Below are 18,360 nucleotides of genomic sequence, written 5' to 3'. Positions count from 1 at the left end.
GAGGAACCTGGGTGAAGTGTGCATGGACTGCCTATACAATTTTTTTGGGAAACTTTCTGTGAATTGATAATTATTTCAAATTAAAAACTTTTTAAATATATCAGAGATATTCTCACCTCCCAGAAAGATTGCTGTCTCTCTGAGTAAACTGCCAACAAATTTGTGCTTTTCTTTGTTAAATGTTTTTCATACGCTGCTTTTGTTCCTTCCCTGTTAGGAAAACCTCCTGATGAGAATTCACTTCCACATTGCTGATGAAACCAAAGAGGACATATGTACTGCCCAGCACTGCATCTCCCACCAGAAGTTTGCGATGACACTGTTCGAGCAGGTGAACCTTATCTTTATCCCTATCACTTCTTAGACCTTTTCTTTAAGAACACTTTATCCAAGGATGTAGAGTGTCACATGGGGGCCAAACGAGTTAATGACTATGGCTACTGGTTTCACTTTTTTCTTCCTGGGCTTAGTGCGTATGTACCAGCTGTGGCGCCACTTCTGACCCGCTGCCTTTCATCCAGATGGTGCATTATATCTCCACTACTTCCCTTTGGTGAGTCTTACAGTGTTTCGTTCTCTGTATTCATAGGCATTCCTGGGTTTTAACCAAAGGCTCCCAGGTAGCTTGTAGCCTTATTGCTGAGTCTTTGCTATACTGTGGGATCTCAGAACAGTCATTTTGAATAACCTTTGTTCTCTTCCTTTCCTGTCCCATCTTTCCCCTTCTCTTAGTCCCAGTTCTGGCCAGCAGAGTGGGAGGAGGAATGGGGATTCTATGAGCTTTGGATTTGGGACCAAAAGGCTCACTTACTCTGTGGGACACTGAGGCTGGTCAGGACAAGGGGTTTTAGCATAGTGGGCAGAGGAAGGAAGTCAAACATGTGAGTTAGGAATCTGCATGAATGATTTATTTGATTTAGCTATAACTCTGTACAACTCCCCAAATCATCCCCCTTCAACTTCCCATCTCGAAGCAATCAGGCTATTTGTATGCTGGAAAGACGAGAAAAACCCTCACCAAGCATGTTTGGTGAGCTGCTGCAGAATGCCAGCACCATGGGGGATCTGCGGAACTGCCCGGTGAGTTGTCAGGTGTGGGGTTCAGAGTGGGGAGGAGAGCCCTGGGGTTAGTGGAATTAAGGCAGAGCCAGTGAGAAACATGTCAAACTGACCTTATATGTGTATTTCAGAGCAACTGTGGAGAAAGGATTCGGATTCGCCGTGTGTTGATGAACGCACCACAGATTATCACTATTGGGCTGGTATGGGACTCGGACCACTCAGACTTGGCAGAGGATGTCATTCACAGCCTGGGCACCTGCCTTAAGCTGGGTGATGTGAGTGTTAATTACCTGTATCTCTCACTTGGAGTTCTTGTATCTTAGTATTGCTCAAGGGCAATGAGCTCTAAACACAAAGGTGTATCCTAAATGACAAATATTAAAGAGTTTTGAACAAATGGATTGTATGTGTATGTAGACATGCATATGCATGCATGTACATGCTCACATTTCTGTGTATAGGTGGCAAAGGCTTTTTGGAAGATATGGAATGATCTTGGCCTTGAAAGCTACGATGGGCAGAGCTTAGTTATTGATAAAAATGAAGTAATTCAGTACTTCCTTGGTGGTCCATTGGTTAAGAATCTGCCTGCCAGTGCAGGAGACATGGGTTTGATCCCTGGTCCGGGAAGGTCCCATGTGTCACAGACCAGCTAATCCCATGTGCAACAGCTGCTGAGCCTGCAGACCCTAGAGGCTGTGCTCTGCAACAAAAGAAGCCGCTGCAGTGAGGAGCCTGAGCGTCACAACTGGAGAGGAGCCGCTACTCACTGAATCTAGAGAAAACCCACACAACGATGAAGACCCAGCGCAGCCAAAAATAAATAATTAATTTTTAAAAAAATCAAATAATTCATAGAGTTATCCTGTGCTCTGCTCATTGTTAGTTAATACCAGTGTATTCATCCATGGGAGGTAGTAAGGTCAAAGAGGTAAGCAGTCCTGACTAGTGCTACTGTGGGCGATGAAAGAGGCAGAAGTTGGTGACATGAGTCACAGATATTAAATTCATGGTGAGGAACCAGTGTCTGTTGACACGGTAATGAATTGGCTTGGAAGAGAGTTCTAGTGGTTTTCCACGCATCTATTCAGGGAAGTAGGGAACAGACTTCAAACATGGGGTCATTGCCTTATCAGCTGCATGTCCTAATATAGGTACAGCCAGAATTTTCCTTCAGTTCAGAGGAAGAGCCAGGAAGTTTGTAATTTCCTTTCTACTGGTTTCTCTCTCTGATGGTCCTGTGGCTAAGGAGATCCTTTGTTGTCTTTTAATGTCGTTAAGTTGTGGCTGAGAATAAGTGGACTACTGGGATCTTATTTTAGATTTCCTTGCCAAAGACTCTCTGACATAATAGCTCTGCACAATAAAGAGCTCACTTTTTCTGTAGCATATGTTTTCTCTTCTACTTTTGTTTTGTTTTTATGATTGCTTTCTCAACCAAACAGGTTCCTTAAGGCAAGAGTCCTTGCCTTCAAACATTTTATATGTCTCTTTGTACCCAGGACAGTGCTGGACATCTTGGAACTGAAATGCTAGTAACCAGTGTGAAGCAATTCCTCCTCCTAAGGCCTTTCTTATCCTCTACTTATTGTCTCAGCAGGAACTTTGTATTTATGGCACCAGCTGATAAATAACTTTTGAAACTTAAGAAAGTTTTATTCTTTTTTTTCCCCCAACATTCCTGGCTCCTCTTAGGATAAGCCCCAGCAAGAAAAATTATTAAAATGTATGAAGAAGCATCATCACCTTACCAGTTTGACCATTTTCTCTCTTTTCCTTAAATTCTGCCTTTTTAGATTCATTACTTATGATAATATGGACTAGCCAAACAAGAAGCAAGTCAGTACCTTAATTAAGAAATGATGGAGTCTTTTGAGAGATGATATGAGAGGATTGAGTATGTGACTCTTCTTTGCTTTCTCCTCTTTCCCCACAGCTGTTTTTCAGAGTGACAGATGACCGGGCTAAGCAGTCTGAACTGTACTTAGTAGGAATGATCTGTTACTACGGCAAACATTACTCTACATTCTTTTTCCAAACAAAAATCCGCAAATGGATGTATTTTGATGATGCTCATGTCAAGGAGGTAGGAATATTCAAACCCTTCTTGATGTGTTTGGTGCCTGGGACAAAAAACTACGGTTATTTGTCTTCAGTGTTTTATTTTCATAATTTTGTTGTCTGTCTGCCTGTCTCTCCCAACAAAACAAGTTCCTTAAAGACAGAATCAATTTATCTTCTATATTGTCTTTGAATCCCCTCACCAAGCATTCAGCACAGTTCTCTATTTATAGTTAAAAGGGCTTTTTAAATACAGTCATTGGTTGATTTGAGCAAGAACAATCTAATGTCTCAAATTAGTTTATAAGCTTAGCACGGAATTCAGAATTCCAAATCTTGGAATTAACAGTGAGTAATGCTTTGTCTCAGGACTGCTATAAATTGTTTTGTAGTAGTTATCTCCCTGAAATACTCTATCGTGGATTAACGTGTTTTGGGATAGTGTAAAAAAAATAAGGCCATGATGATATTTAAAGCTGGAAATTTGGTGCTATCTAAACCATGGAGCATGTGGCTGAAGTAGTTTAAATGATCCATGTGAGTTAGGAAGCCTCTTGTGATAAGGTTAGCATCTAGGAAATTGCTGACTCTAATCTATCCCAACTGTGGACCTTTCGTAATATTTTCCACAAATAGTAAAGTGGGAATTTGTCAAATTCCCTGATTCTCTTCTTCGTCTCTTTTTTACTGTTGTAATTTTGGGCGACTTATGTAAGTTCTTTGAGCTTTAGATTTTTTTATTTGAAAAATAATACCACCGCCTTATAGTAAATATGGTTTGTATGAGAAAAGCATATAAATGTGTTTCAGTTAAAATAACTCAGTTACACATTTACTGAACATCTGTTATGAAATAAGCACTGTGCTAGTTGTCTGACTGCAAGAACACACCGTCTAAGAACGTGACTGGTGCAGACTTAGGAGAAGTCAGTGTGGGGATTTGACTGGATTGTTGTTTCCGTGGCTGTCCTGTCACTTTTTCCCACTGGCAGCACTGAATCCAGCACAAAGCTAAAGCTGCAAGCTTCAGCTGTCCATGCTAAGCGGTTTGACATTTTATGTCCTGCCACATGTGAACTCTGAAACGGAATGTCACTTATTCTAAGGCAGTCTGTGAGAGAGTTTCTGTGTGCTCTCTAGCTTCATACAAGTGATTGTAATATTTAGGAGAAAATGATAGAAATGCAGATTTCAAGGAGGGGCTTTTATTTGATGTCTGTGAAAAGAAATTGGTCCCCAAGTACAACTGAAATTGCCTCACATAGCATATTCAGCTTTGAGAACTTTTATTCATATTTCACAACTGAATTGATGTTTTACATGAATAAGAATAATTTTATTCATCATTCCTTAGCTAAAAGGATCTCACAAAAAAAGAATTAACAAAAAATTCATTGGTACTTTCCTGGTGGTCCGTTGGTTAAGATTCTGTGCTTTCACTGTGTAGGAGGCACAGGTTTGATCCCTGGTTGGGGAACTACCTGCATGCCTCATGGTGTGGCCAAAAATTTTAAAAAAAGATTTTGTCTTAAATTTAGGTCTGTGATCTCTTCTGTTGTCTTTTTACCCAGTTCTTGTCTTTTCATCTCTTTTTCTTTAGAAAAATAGAACAGAAAGATATATGTTGAATTATGGACATGAAGTATAATTGTCTTGCTTTTCTGGTTGTTCTGGTTCAGATTGGGCCCAAGTGGAAGGATGTGGTGACCAAATGCATCAAGGGGCATTATCAGCCTTTGCTGCTGCTTTATGCAGATCCCCAGGGTACCCCAGTGTCCACCCAGGACTTGCCCCCCCAAGTTGAGTTCCAGTCGTACAGCAGGACATGCTACGATAGTGAAGATTCAGGTGAGCAGCCCAGCTCTTTACTTTCCTCCCTCCCTCTGGCCGTGTGATGACTAGATAGTAGGGTCTCATAGCCATGAGCCTAGCACTTGACTTAGCTTGGAGAAAGATAAGGCAGATTTGCCAACTCGTGCTGAAGCCCACGTTGTGCCAGGCTTAGTTGCCTTCACTGTTGTCTGAATGTGTTGTTTTGATCATCTGGCCCTGATTCAAAAGTCAGAAGGAAGTTATGTTGATTTAGACTGAGATATTAAGTTTATGAGGAAACCTCATTATTTAACCATCTCATATTGCTAAGGTGACTGATTTTTACTAGCGATTTAACAGTGATGTGAATTGTTAGGACCAAGAAAATGATACGAGTTACTACAAAGCTAGTCACTTTGTTCGGGATGAGAGATTTTTGTTTTAAAATGCCAAGTGCAGAAGCAATATTCTGTAGCTGTTCACTTCTAATTCAATTATTTGGAACTTAAATCATGTTTTCCTGTGGAAACAATTTCAGCTTTATTGCTAAGATCTCAGGTTGTCCCTCAGAAATTCATCCTATAATAGAAATACAACCCTGATGGTTTTGGCTTGATTCCTAAAATGAGGGAAAAGTCATGTTCTTTTTCCTGTTTTGGATCTAGGGCTGGATGGCCCTGCGTATAATTTTGAAAGAGAAGAGACTCATCTCTGGACTCTTTTCCTCTTTCTTTGTGCCTCCCTCCCACTTGGTGTGCTCACTCCGCCCTTGCGCCCCACCCAGACCTGCTCTGCCGCTTCTCCCTTCAAACACCCATTCACACTGTCGTGCTTATCTCAGCCAGGTGTGCAGAGGAAAGCAGTCCAAATGAACTAATTCACACCAAAGTATAAATAACTGCCCCTGAATGTCTCATGCATGTGAAACATGCTTATAATTTATAATATAAACTAAATTTTTACAAATGACTTTTCTGACAGTATAGGAGAAAAATTATGGGATAGGGAAGCAACGTGTTATGTGTCAGCCTGGGACTTGCCATCTAACTAGATTTTGCTTTCCACAGCTTTTTTCTTTCTTCTTACTTTTCCCTCCTTCAGCTTTCTAAAAGCCCCACAGTTTTTCACAGTGGCAGGCAAATTGAGGGCTTCAGCAAGGTAGGGGCAGGAGTGGGAGGCATTATTTATATGTGTGTGTGTTATCTGAGGTTGGGTGTCAGAAAGAACAGCTCTGGTATATCCTTCTTATCCTACTGTTTAGGAAGTTCCTACCTCATGGACTTGTGTTGCCATCCAACTCTTTGCCCCTCTCTCTGTCACTGTCATCTCTCTCCTCACCTTTGCCTGTCTCCTCCTTCCCTCAGGGAGGGAGCCCTCCATCTCAAGTGATACTCGAACAGATTCCTCAACGGAGAGCTATCCCTACAAACACTTCCACCATGAGTCTGTGGTCAGTCACTTCTCTTCTGATTCTCAGGGGACAGTCATCTATAATGTGGAGACTGATTCCACGTCTCAGAGCAGTCGGGACACAGGTAGGGACTTAACACAGTCAACCCTGCCTGCCTTACTCTATTCTACATGGAGGGTCTCCCAAGAAAAAGGAAACGTGGCAAGTCAGAAATGTTTGTCATGCAAAGGGGGCAATGCAGAGAACTTGAGTAATTGACTGGGATGAAAGGAAGCAATGCAATTCTGAATGAACAATGGTGTTCCATTGGACACGTGCCTGTCAACAGCAGCCTCTCAGTAAGGACCATTGTAATGAGATTATTTATGTGATTATAATGTGATTGTTTATCCTGAAGTCTTTTTCTAAAAACTTTTCTCCTGCTGTGCTCTTGATCCCTCATTCTCATAGTGTCCCATTAACCATTGTGATCCTGCACCTCATCACATTCACATCTCAAAGGGATTTTCGAGAAGGGATGTATTTATGGATGGGGAACCTGCTCATCACCTTGCTAGGCTTCCTGAAGGACAGAGAACCAAAAAAATGAAAAGTTAGCCTGTTTGTTATTGTGAATTCCATGCAGAGAATGTTCTTGAATTGTTCTGTTAATCTATAGAAGATTGTGCCTGTGTCAGTAGAAGAAATCATTACAGGGTATAAAAGGAAGAACAGTGAGTGACTTCTGAGACAAAAAGCTCATCATTGAAAGCATAGAACAGTACCCATACTCTTAGAGACTTGGGAATTAGTGTTTACATCCTGTTCATACCCTTAAAAAAAAATAGAGGCTCTCAAACATATTCAAAAGTATACAGAATAGTATGCAGCCCCTTCACGTACCTGTCACCTAGTTTCAATAATTATAACTCTTTGTCAGTCTAGTTTTATCTGTACCTCTGCCCACTTCCCCTACTCATGGGTTATTTTGAAGCAAATCCCAGACATTATATCCCCTTTTCCAGAAGTATTTTAGTATGTATCTAAAATAATCATTTTTTAACATACCATTAACTTCTTAAAACCGTTAAATAACCAGTGAGTGTTCAAATATCCTAGTGTCTATAATTTCACATTTTTAGTAGTTTTTTTTTTGACTCAGAATCCAAATGAGCCACATTGTAATGGGTTGATAAATCTTGCATTTCTTTTCATCTGCAGGTTTCTCCTCTATTTCTTCCTTTCTATTTATTGTTGTACAACTAGATAGTTTGTGCTACAGTTTCTCCTCATTCTAAATTTTGCTGATTGTGTCTATGTGGTAAACTTTAGCATATTTCTTTGTCCTCTGTATTTTTTATAAATTGGTAGTTGGATATAGTGTTTTGGTCAGATTCATGTTGGATTTCTTTTGATGACTGTTGTATGAATGACTACGGCAAAGTGTGATTTTTGTTAGATGATATTTCTGAAACTGAACCAGGGAGAAACCAAGTCACAGGATAAATGAGGAGAGTCAGGTTTATTTTAAGGGTTTGTGAATGGCCGGGGGTGGGGAAGCATGCACATTGGTTTAACATTAGTGAATTTAGTTGTTCCAGTTGATTTCCTCCTTTCTTAAATCTTTCTTAAATCAGCCCAGAGATTGCAAATTATTAGATAAAAGCAATAAAAGATTGTGTTGGTAAGTGATTGTAAATATGTAGCCATATCATTGCATCTTGTACCTGAATATGTATAAGGATTTTCATAACTAACATATGAAAGCAAATTTCTGCTAGCTCTCAGACATTTTGAGAACCCTAGGGGGTTTCCTCTAAGTCTACATTCCAGTTTATTTCAGTTGCTTAATTCACCTTTGGCTTCCAGCAGCTTAAACCTTTAGAATCTGACTGTGGTCAGATCATACATACGTACATACAGTATGTACATTTACGTACTGTGGTCATGAAATGTGGCAAGTTACGTAAAAGAGCCCAGATCTCCCGGGTTTCCCAGAGATAAGTATTGAGGAACTATGAAATGTAATCTCTGGGTGAAGTCAAATTTGGTAAGACTTGGGTTATGGCTGGGAATGATTTGAATTATTCAAAGTTCAAATGTCCTTTGGGATGATTCCCAGACCCAATTCTTAACACATGTTTAGAATTGGGTCTTAAAGCCATACATAGTCAGAGCTTTTGTGGGCAAAGCCTAGGGCCCCCTGAGATAATACCAGATGTAACAGAAATTAGCCTTCACTTAATTTGTGTTGTTAAATAAATAGAAGGAAAACTCTGTCTTCTTTTAATGAGAATGAAAATATATTGATACATGACATTCTTATAAAATCTTTAAAACGTTTGCTTTTTACAGACTACCAAGTGATATATCCTTCTGGGTCACCAGAAAGGATTATGAGGGAGACTGAGACTGGTCATTGCTCAGGAGACACTGTAAATTTGGAAATTCCTGATAAATACTTGAGCTTAAAGCCTTTGTCTACTGAGAGATTTCTGCTGCACTTAAATCAGATACATAGTTTTGGCCTCTGCAGCTTCTGATCCCCTAAGTTTGGTGACGCTGCCAGGAATCCCAAAGGGAGAGTAGGTTCTCAAATGGATGGAGGTCAGTCTCAGATACCAACTTACCCTCATTTCCTTGTTTTCTTCAGGACACCTGACTGATAGTGAATGTAATCAGAAACTCCCATCCAAGAAAGGGTCATTGATAGAGCGCAAGAGGAGCTCTGGCCGGGTCAGGAGGAAAGGCGATGAGTCTCAGGCCTCAGGGTACCACAGTGAAGGCAAGCCCCCTGCAGAGCTTCTCTTTCTTTCTTTCCTCTGTCTCGCTTTTGTCACACTTCAGCCTGTGGCTTCTTCTCTCTGCTCAAAGGCCTTTCTTTCTCGACTCTGGGGTCTGGGTATCCATGATGGCTTTAAACGTTTACAGTTGTTTCATTCTTTGTGTTTTTAGGAGAAACACTGAAAGAGAAGCAGGCTCCTAGGAATGCCTCCAAATCATCCAGCAGCACCAACAGGCTAAGGGATTTTAAAGAGACAGTCAGCAATATGATCCATAACAGACCATCCCTGGCTTCTCAGACCACCCTAGGACCTCCTTGTGTAGGGAAGGGAGGAGAACAGACGGACAAAAAACCTCCTCGGAGCCTGCCTTTACACTCTCGTGACTGGGAAGTAGAGAGTACCAGCAGCGAGTCAAAATCCAGTTCTTCTAGCAAATATCGTCCAACATGGAGACCCAAACGGGAGTCTCTGAATATTGACAGTATCTTTAGTAAGGACAAAAGGAAGCACAGTGGCTATACCCAGCTTAGCCCCTTTTCTGAAGATTCAGGTGAGAAGATAATTAGGGAAGAATTGAGCTTTTGAATAAAGTTGATTTATATATATATATATATATATATGTATATATATAAAGCCTGGGTTTTCTGGTAGACTTGGCAAGTATATTTTTACCTTGAAGGGTAAAAATTTTACCCTCATGAGTGGCCTACTGTGGATGTGAGCTCAATGAATGAGTTACTAGAGGGAGGGGTTAGTTGTGTCTTGTTTTGAGGCAGATGCTAAATCTACCTCCCTTTCCACACTTGTCCTTTAATTGGTATAGCAAAAGAATTTACACCAGATGAGTCAAGCAAGCCGCCTGCTTATGACATTAAAACTGGACCAAGCCCCCAGTACAAGATCTGGGGCCCAGCACGGCCAGGCTGTCACTTTTTAGAGCAACACCCTCGCCTCATCCAGCGAATGGAATCTGGCTACGAGAGCAGTGAGAGGAACAGCAGCAGCCCTGTCAGCCTGGATGCAGCCCTGCCTGAGAGCTCAAGTGTCTGCAGGTATTGTTTGGCCTTTGAATAGCTGTATTGTTCCTCACAGAATGTTAGCCACCAATGTTAGCTCTTAACTCACACAAGTAAAGCGATGCACTGTGTTGCCCTGGTGTGGGCAAGCAAACTGTGCTCTATCAATTTCTGTGGCAACAGCACCCTCTGCTGGGGGAAGAAGCAAAGGCATTTGAGAAAGGGGAGACAACTTTTTTAAAGTGTTATATTCAAAATAACTGGCAAACTTTTAATGAAAGAATGAGTTAGTGAATTGAAACTTGTATACGATCAGAGAGAAAATCCAATTTTTGTTTATTCCTGCCTTTTATTTTACTATTTTTATTTTTAGGTTCACCAGGGAGTCTGTGTCTTATGAAGCCAATGATATTCATCATTCCATAAGATAACAATGACAGTTTAATAGTGGTCATTACACCTTGTCCATAAAACCCATTTGCTTTATATATTTCAGATCTCCATACATTGTTTTTTTACTGAGTTGCCTCAGAGACAAGTTTGCTAACAGTATAGTTGCTTTGAAAGGAGGGAATCATCTACAAGATTGATAAACTGTATCATCATACTTTCCCACTGCTCTTACCTGACCTCAGACCCTGTTCAGTTTTACACATGCAAAGATTCTATAAAAGTGTAGGAAAGAGGAAGGCAGTGTATATAAGAACATCTGTTTATTAATTCATTAAAGAAATTTTGTGCCAGACACACACAAAACGTGAATGAGGTGCGATAAGATGGGGGAACGAATGGGTGTTTCGATATTCAGAAATAGTTTAGCAGATATTTTAATGTTAGTTTGGTGCTTTGGGGTTTTGTTGTTGCTTTTGGAGGGAATTTGGTCCTATGACTGTTGCTGTTTACCAGCGTTCTGATGCTTTCCCTCGCCTCTGGTTTCTGTTTTGAAGGGATCCAAGTGCTAAGAGGTCAGCAGGATTGGCCCCTTCCTGGCGTCACATCCCCAAGTCTCACAGCAGCAGCATCCTGGAGGCAGACTCTGCCGTGTCCAGGAGTGGCTGGATGAAGAACCAGCCCCTTTCAGGTAAGTGGAGGGACACTGGGTTTGGAGAGCTGGATTTCACTGCTAGTTCTGTCTGGAAAACAGCCTAACCTGAGCACATTTGAAATGAGAGGGCAGTTGCACTTTGTTTCACCAGGACGTGAACGTGAAGGCAATTGATCCGCTCTCTCTCCAGGTTTATCTTTTTCGTTGTTGTTCTGTCACAGCTCACTTGCTTGCTCCTTTCCTTCTGGTGGAAGCAAGAAGGAACAGAAATACGGTGAACAGTGTCAGGAGCACCTGCTTTCCTCAGAAGAATACGTCCTGGGGCTTTCCTCGGTGTAGAGGCATCCTCTTGGGAATGGACTTTTTATTGTTTATTTCTCTGAATTGAGATAACAAGGGGGACATGTAGACTATAGACAAAATTGGGAAATGAGCAGGTCAGAGCTACCCTTACCCCTGCCTCTCTATCCTGCCTAGTATCCCTGCTTGGTTTTTCCTTCTTGAACGTGCCTGTGTCCCTCCTTCTCCAAAGAAGCTCTAAAGGGATGATCTGACTCTTTCACACTAGATGTATGTGACTGGAAATGCCTGAAAATGTGCTTTCTTTAAGAGAAGCTAGTATTTTCACAAGTCAAAGCTTAAAGATAAAGGAATATTGGAATTTTAGGCATCATACACCAAGCATAGAGATTTGAGGTAGTCATAGATTTTATATCCTATTTACATTCTTCTCACAACACACATATATACTTAGAGTGCATATTCAAATAAGCAAAATAAATAGATCCCTACTTAGAGCAGAAAATCGAGGTAACAACTATATAGTCTCCCCAAGATGGAGACTTTTTGTGATTTTTGAGGGAAGATAATATGTATTCAGTATTGTTTAGTCAGCTGAGGATTTCTGGGATCCGCTTGTCTAACTTAGAAATCAACCTTCTATGAAAGATGTGTTTCATCATCCCCCTTTTTTTCTGGTATGTTAGATGAATCGGGAGTCGCATGTGTGGGCAGAAGTTTAATTATGGTCTGATTTAATGAACATCTGAATATAGATTTGTGGCCAGCTCACTAGGGAGATGAGGACAGAATGCTACACGGAAAACTGTAGAGATGAGTCCAGGAACTTTACTGGTTTGACAGCCAGTTCTCTTAATGACCACGGAACGTTCCTAGAGGTGGCTGGAAGTGTGATATGCAGCAGAAATAAAAAGGTCTGAACTCTTTCAGGTATGAGTGATGGGCATGGACTGCTAACATCTGGCAAAGCAGAACAATGCATGTAGGGGCAGATAATCTCTGAAATTCTGGGCTAGAGTAGGTTACAGTTAGAAACCCATGGAAGAAATTTATTCTTCCTAATGAAATTATAGGTTTAGTTTATTTCCCACATTTTGTCTCATATTGACTAACATAGTTTTGAGATACCTGTGCTCTTACTTTAGCCTGTTCTCCCTTCTCTTTTAACAGCCAGTAGCTTTTCAGCACACTAAAGACTGAATCTTATGACTTCACTGATAGCCCTAATTCTAGACTAGCTGTATAGAACTCACCAACTGGATTCCTCAACTTGTAAAAGATATTTGGCAAGGAGTTAGAATAAATTCCTTATATACTACACTACACTACCATCCTCCTTGTATAGTAAACTCTATTTTTTTTTATCTGGTGACTGATCACCCTTTTAAAAAATTACAGAGGTTAACACAAGTCCAACAGTTTGGTAACCTGCCCTGTGCCTCTTGAGTTTGAAGGAACCAGTGTTACCATTATGGTATATATCTTTCTACATCTCTTTCTATGCTTTGTATTCTATGTACAAGTATAATGATAAGTTTATTGTAGTTGTTGTTTAGTTGCTAAGTTGTGTCCAACTCTTTTGCGACCCCATGGACTATAGCCCACTAGGCTCCTCTGGCCATGGAATTTCCCAGGCAAGAATACTGAAGTGGATTGCCATTTCCTTCTCCAGGGGATCTTTTTGACCCAGGGATCGAACCCACATCTCCTGCATTGGCAGGTGGCTTCTTTAGCACTGACCCACCTGGGAACCCCTAAATAAATTTATTACTACCATTTGAAAATAAATAAAAGAAAGTTATACTATAGATATTATTATATCACTTAGCTTTTCACTTAATATATCGTGGTTATCCTTTTAGATCTATTTGATTCCATCTATGAACACTGATAAAATTAAGGTTTACTACTATGGATATTTTACAAACTCATTTGGAAGGTGGTGGAAATTAAGGGAGAGAAATTGACTTGCTTGAAACTTCCTGGTGAATCAGTGGCAGTAGAGAATGCTCCTTAATAGTTAAAAGCTTGGATTATGAATTTAAGCTATTTGACTTTAATTCAGCTTTACCATTTGCCATCTTTGTTATTTTGGGGAAGTTATTTATTGTCTTTGTGACTCAGTTTCTTCATTCTTAAAATGTGGGCAATAATAGTATCTACCTCACATACTGTTGAGAGGATTACATGAAATAATACAGGTAAAAGTGCTTGCAACTATGCCGGTCGCATAGTAAATGCTCAACAAATGTGGCCGTGTTGTTATTTTTGTTATAAAGTGCTCAATAAATATCACTCTTATTATTATTATTCATGCCCCAGGTCTCATCCTGAATCTGATATGGAAAACACTATCCAAATTTGCATTCCAAACTGAAGCCAAGAGTTCCAAAGAAAAAGCAGTGTGGTGACCATGAATATAGCAGGTGCTTAGTCTTGGTTATGGGAAAGTGGCGATTTCTCTTCTCCCTTGCTTGTATTCCAGGTGGGGAGATATCTTCCAAAACTGAACTGGATGAATTGCAGGAAGAAGTGGCCAGAAGGGCACAGGAACAGGAACTTCGAAGGAAACGAGAGAAGGAATTAGAGGCAGCTAAAGGGTTTAACCCTCATCCCAGCCGCTTCATGGACTTGGATGAACTGCAGAATCAGGGTAATTGTTGTGAGCATTAGGTTCTGGGTGATGGGGACAGAGAGAGGGGGAAGGAAAAAGGTATTTGAGCTCATAAATTCTGTCTTTTCTTTAGCAGAGTTTTATTTTTATCTTAATTAAGCCATTTCAGTGAGAACTAAAGTAGGAGGCAACAAGCCAGTTGGTTAGAGACAGGCGCTGATTTGGGGCCTGTTAAAAGCTTGTAGATTGGAGATAGTATATTGTTCATGGAAAGTATTTCTGATGAGCAGCTATAGAAGGTGTAAATTAAACTACTGACAGTTCAGAAACAGCAGAAAAAGGCAATGAGTGAACCTCACTGACTGTGAGGGGAATTCCTGCTCCGCAGAAAAATGCCCTTGAGATTTCCTACCTGGAGCTTCAGGAAAGTGGATCTACCAAGGAGGTTGTAAGAACAAGAGGCTGACTGCCTTTTCATCCTCTGATGGTTCATTTTCCAATCTCACACAGTTGTCCTGGCCTTTATTTCAGCTGCTCTGGCTGCCCCAGATTAGTTACTGTTTTTTTCTTCGATTGCTCTAAGATGTCATTTTACACCAGCAGAGACTAGCCTTCAAAATAAGAGTTTAAAAAGGCTGAGGTGTCTATTTTAAATAGGCCCTGAAATCTATATCTCTGTTTGTCTATGAAATAAATTTACTGTTCAGAACCTCCAGCCAGATACAGCAGATTGTGCTGAAGCAGTGTAAAGAGCAGGAGCCTGGGCTGTTTTGGGTGGCTGCTTTCTCTTGCTCACTTCTTTCTTCTTATCAACACTCAGAGAAACTTCCTGGGCTTTTTGGGGGGCCCCTTTTCTCCTCTAATTCTACTGTCTTTTGATTCAAGGCCATTGTTGCCTTACACTTCCCAGAATATTGTATTTGTCTCCAAATTAGCTTACCTTTCCTAATTTCTTAGATATCCCTCTACTTAGATAGCTTTTTCTGATTTTTTTTCCTTAAGCTGTATCACATTGGGGTCTCAGGTTTATATTGCTTCTGAAAGAGGGGTCTTGTCATCTTCCTCCCTTGCCCTTCTCCCCGCTCTGTCAGTTGGGTAGTGCGTCAGAGTTGAGAATGGGTCCCTCTGGTTGTATTTCACTGTCAGTGCTCCAGATGTTTTGGTTTAGCATCTCCTGGAAGAGCAAGGAATGGGGTGCTAAGAATTCGGGAGGATAAGAATTAAAATTTAGTACAATGATTGGCCAGCTGTAGTTTTCCTATGTCTCTGTAGAGAACATTTTTTAATTGCTGTAGCCACCACCTCTGATTATAAAGGTTGCATAGATTCAGTTGATTTCAGATATAATGAGAAAATGTCAAGCCTGTGTACCCCCTACCCCAGGAACCATAACTCTAGAGGTGGAGTAGAACCCAAATGCTACTCCCACTGTCTTCCCATTATTCTCCAAAAGTTATTAGTGAGTTAGGGAGTGAATGATAGGGGTATGGAAGAGCTTTTCTTACCATGCCCAGCTGGAGTTTAATGGAGGATGGGGATATTATGGGAGAAATAATATGATTTTTTTTTTCTTGTGAGCTTGTAAAACTCCCCATTAATTCCAATCACAGATGAAGTTACATTACAGCTGACTACTGATTTATGGTTATGAGTGAGTAAAAGGCAGTGGGATACATAAACCTGAGGATTTACACTTGCAGTAGTTTGCCACTTTTTATCTGGCACTGCTCTTCGACTCCTGTACCTGCTTTGGCACATATTCACTTTTGGGGAGAAGGCAACATTTCATGGTCACTGTGTGGGAAGGTGACTCTCTTATGGTAGGTTTGGTGAGCAAGGGCAGGATAGAAGTAAATACTTAGCTGTGCTAATGAAAGGTATGTGTGTGCAAACCAAGAATAAAGATGGTTCCACTGACTTGGTAGGTGTATTGAAGTTAGGAACTGTAGAACACCTGTGCCCAAGAGGAGTACTGATTTTCCAGGTGCGGGTGGTATAGAGAGGACTACGAATTAGTACAGGAAAGAAGTGTTACACATGGCTGTCCACAGAGTCATGAAGCCACTTTGCCTTAACACAGCAGTGGAGGTCTCAGGGGAGATCTGGGGTTCTGGACACACACTGTCAAGATGTATCTTGTTACAGTCTTGTGGGGAAGCAGGTCATTTCCAGGCAGAAGAACCCACCCTTCTATTATAGACAGTACTTTGTTCTTTCTTGAGGGCTGTCCTAAGAGGTCTTGGAGTTGAAATATGTGGTGGGCAATGACATGCCCGTCTTTCATGGCTTTGGTAAGGTCTCAGTTAAGGCAAAGAAAAGTGGATGTCCTACAAGTTTCATGGAATTCTTATTAGCAATGGTCAGTTGGAGTAAAGGTATACCAGACGCTCAGCACTGAGGATTTATGTGCACCGAAGGGAAACAACAGTACATATGAAAAGTTGGAACAGGTTGTTATGAAAATGAAAAGTGCTGGCCCTTTCAGGGAGGAGTGACGGCTTTGAGAGGTCCCTGCAAGAGGCAGATTCAGTGTTTGAAGAGTCGCTGCATCTGGAGCAGAAGGGAGACTGTGCTGCCGCTTTGGCTCTCTGTAACGAAGCTATCTGTAAGTAACTCTAACCGCTATGGCTATGGCACTTTTGACTAACTTCATGATAGTAATTCACTCAGATAGGATAAAAAGAGCTTTTAGGTTTCATTACTCTCACTCCCCCAAACTGAGGCCCTTTAGCTATCTTTTCCTTTCAGATTCCTAAATGTGCTGGGCACTGTCACTGTGGCCTGTGGATATTTACTGGAAAAATCTCAGCGGGAGTCTACAAATGAACTATCCAGCCATACCTATCTTCTAATCCCCAAATAAAGTTAGGTCTCAGAGGCGAGGTTAGTCTGCTCTTGGTGCTAGTTACTGACTAGCGTGGTGGAGCTGAGGGCAGGAAGAAATGAATAAATTGGCTGTGACTTCCTAGGCCTGTGACTTCTTACCGCATATTTGATTCTTTATGTTTCTCCCCTGCCTTCCTGGTATGCTGCACCATAGGGTTACAGCAAGGGACTAAGAATTTGTATCTGGTTCTTAAATATGACCCACAAGAAGCTGTGTTCTATAAAGACAGATGCAGGTTTGGATCTTAGTTCTGCTGTTGGCTGTCAGGAAGGGGGAGTTGGGAGCAGAGAATGGAGACCAGAATTGGACAGGTCAGTTGCAAAGGACAATAAGAGTGGTAACATCTGAGATGGAAGCACCAATTTATCTTCTTGACTCATTTTAGTTTAGCTTTCTGTTTGTTTGATTTTTAAATTTGAATTAACCTGTTTGGCCTCCATGGCTTCCATGAATGTTCCTTACAGCCAGAGGCAGCTCTGTGCCCTGGATACCATATGCATGGTCCATGCCTTGTAGTTCTGCTGCATATTTTCAGTTTTACTGCCTAACTTTGCTCATTTTTGGTTGAATTTTATTTTTTATTTTTGTTTGTATTTTTGTGTTCTGTTTCTGCTATATTTTCTTTTGCATTTTAGCTAAACTAAGACTTGCCCTGCATGGTGCCAGCTCTAGCACGCACAGCAGAGCCCTAGTCGATAAGAAGTTGCAAATCAGTATTCGAAAAGCACGGAGCCTGCAGGATCGCATGCAGCAGCAGCAATCATCTCAGCCGCCGTCGCAGCCCTCAACCTGCCTCCCCTCACAGGGAGGAGCCCTTCCTCAGCCAACAAGGTAGTGCCTGGGAACCACTGTAGTTTATGGACGCCAAGGGAGGAAGTGACCTTGGGTGCTCCATAGCCAGCTCTCATTGTCTTGGCGACTCCAGGGAGAGAGAAGAGTCCTCTGAAAAGATTTCTTCTCTCAGGTCAGATATACAAAGAAAAGCTCATCCCACTGCTGGTCCTTCTCTTAACAGTTCCTAGAAAGATACAGAAAGTATAGCATCATAAATAGACCACTTGTCCGTATTTCCTGTGGGTGAGTTTGTCTCTGGACTTGTGTAACAGCATGATTATTAAATTGGTACATGTTATGATCTTAGACATGGCAATCTGAGTTGCATTTCACTTTGCAGTAGAAACCATGTGATTTATTTGCAGATTTCAGTGTCTCCTGTCCCTTAAGGAAGCAGAGAAAGCAGTCTTCCTTGCTCTGACTGAACGATTGCGAGGAGACACAAAGATTCCCTTTGTTTTACTTCCCTATGGTCAGGAATAGGAAAAAAGTCCCCATGGTCATTAGTATAGTTCCCACATTTTAGCCCTTGAAACTGGCTGTTACTTAGAAT

The 18,360-nt window shown here is 41.1% G+C and overlaps 1 protein-coding gene across 19 annotated transcripts in view; it reads left to right on the top strand.

Annotated features, from left to right (window-relative positions):
* Positions 1 to 18,360, top strand: part of USP54 (ubiquitin specific peptidase 54) — a 133,762-nt gene that overhangs the window by 90,772 nt on the left and 24,630 nt on the right. For 17 of the 19 annotated variants that reach the window (XM_010852312.1, XM_010852293.1, XM_010852303.1 and 14 more), the window contains 14 exons: positions 218 to 331; positions 471 to 553; positions 975 to 1,080; positions 1,191 to 1,337; positions 2,999 to 3,148; positions 4,803 to 4,971; positions 6,300 to 6,470; positions 8,979 to 9,110; positions 9,281 to 9,661; positions 9,935 to 10,163; positions 11,075 to 11,208; positions 13,958 to 14,125; positions 16,572 to 16,691; positions 17,609 to 17,804. In XM_010852312.1, the coding sequence (XP_010850614.1) occupies positions 218 to 331; positions 471 to 553; positions 975 to 1,080; positions 1,191 to 1,337; positions 2,999 to 3,148; positions 4,803 to 4,971; positions 6,300 to 6,470; positions 8,979 to 9,110; positions 9,281 to 9,661; positions 9,935 to 10,163; positions 11,075 to 11,208; positions 13,958 to 14,125; positions 16,572 to 16,691; positions 17,609 to 17,804 (2,300 nt within the window). The remainder of the gene's footprint in view (positions 1 to 217; positions 332 to 470; positions 554 to 974; positions 1,081 to 1,190; positions 1,338 to 2,998; positions 3,149 to 4,802; positions 4,972 to 6,299; positions 6,471 to 8,978; positions 9,111 to 9,280; positions 9,662 to 9,934; positions 10,164 to 11,074; positions 11,209 to 13,957; positions 14,126 to 16,571; positions 16,692 to 17,608; positions 17,805 to 18,360) is intronic. The other 2 variants (XM_010852310.1, XM_010852311.1) reach the window with 2 other exon arrangements.

This window comes from Bison bison, unplaced genomic scaffold, assembly GCF_000754665.1.
Source record: "Bison bison bison isolate TAMUID 2011002044 unplaced genomic scaffold, Bison_UMD1.0 scf7180017864309, whole genome shotgun sequence".
NCBI classification, from domain to species: domain Eukaryota; kingdom Metazoa; phylum Chordata; class Mammalia; order Artiodactyla; family Bovidae; genus Bison; species Bison bison.
This window is presented reverse-complemented; position numbering and strand designations above follow the sequence as displayed.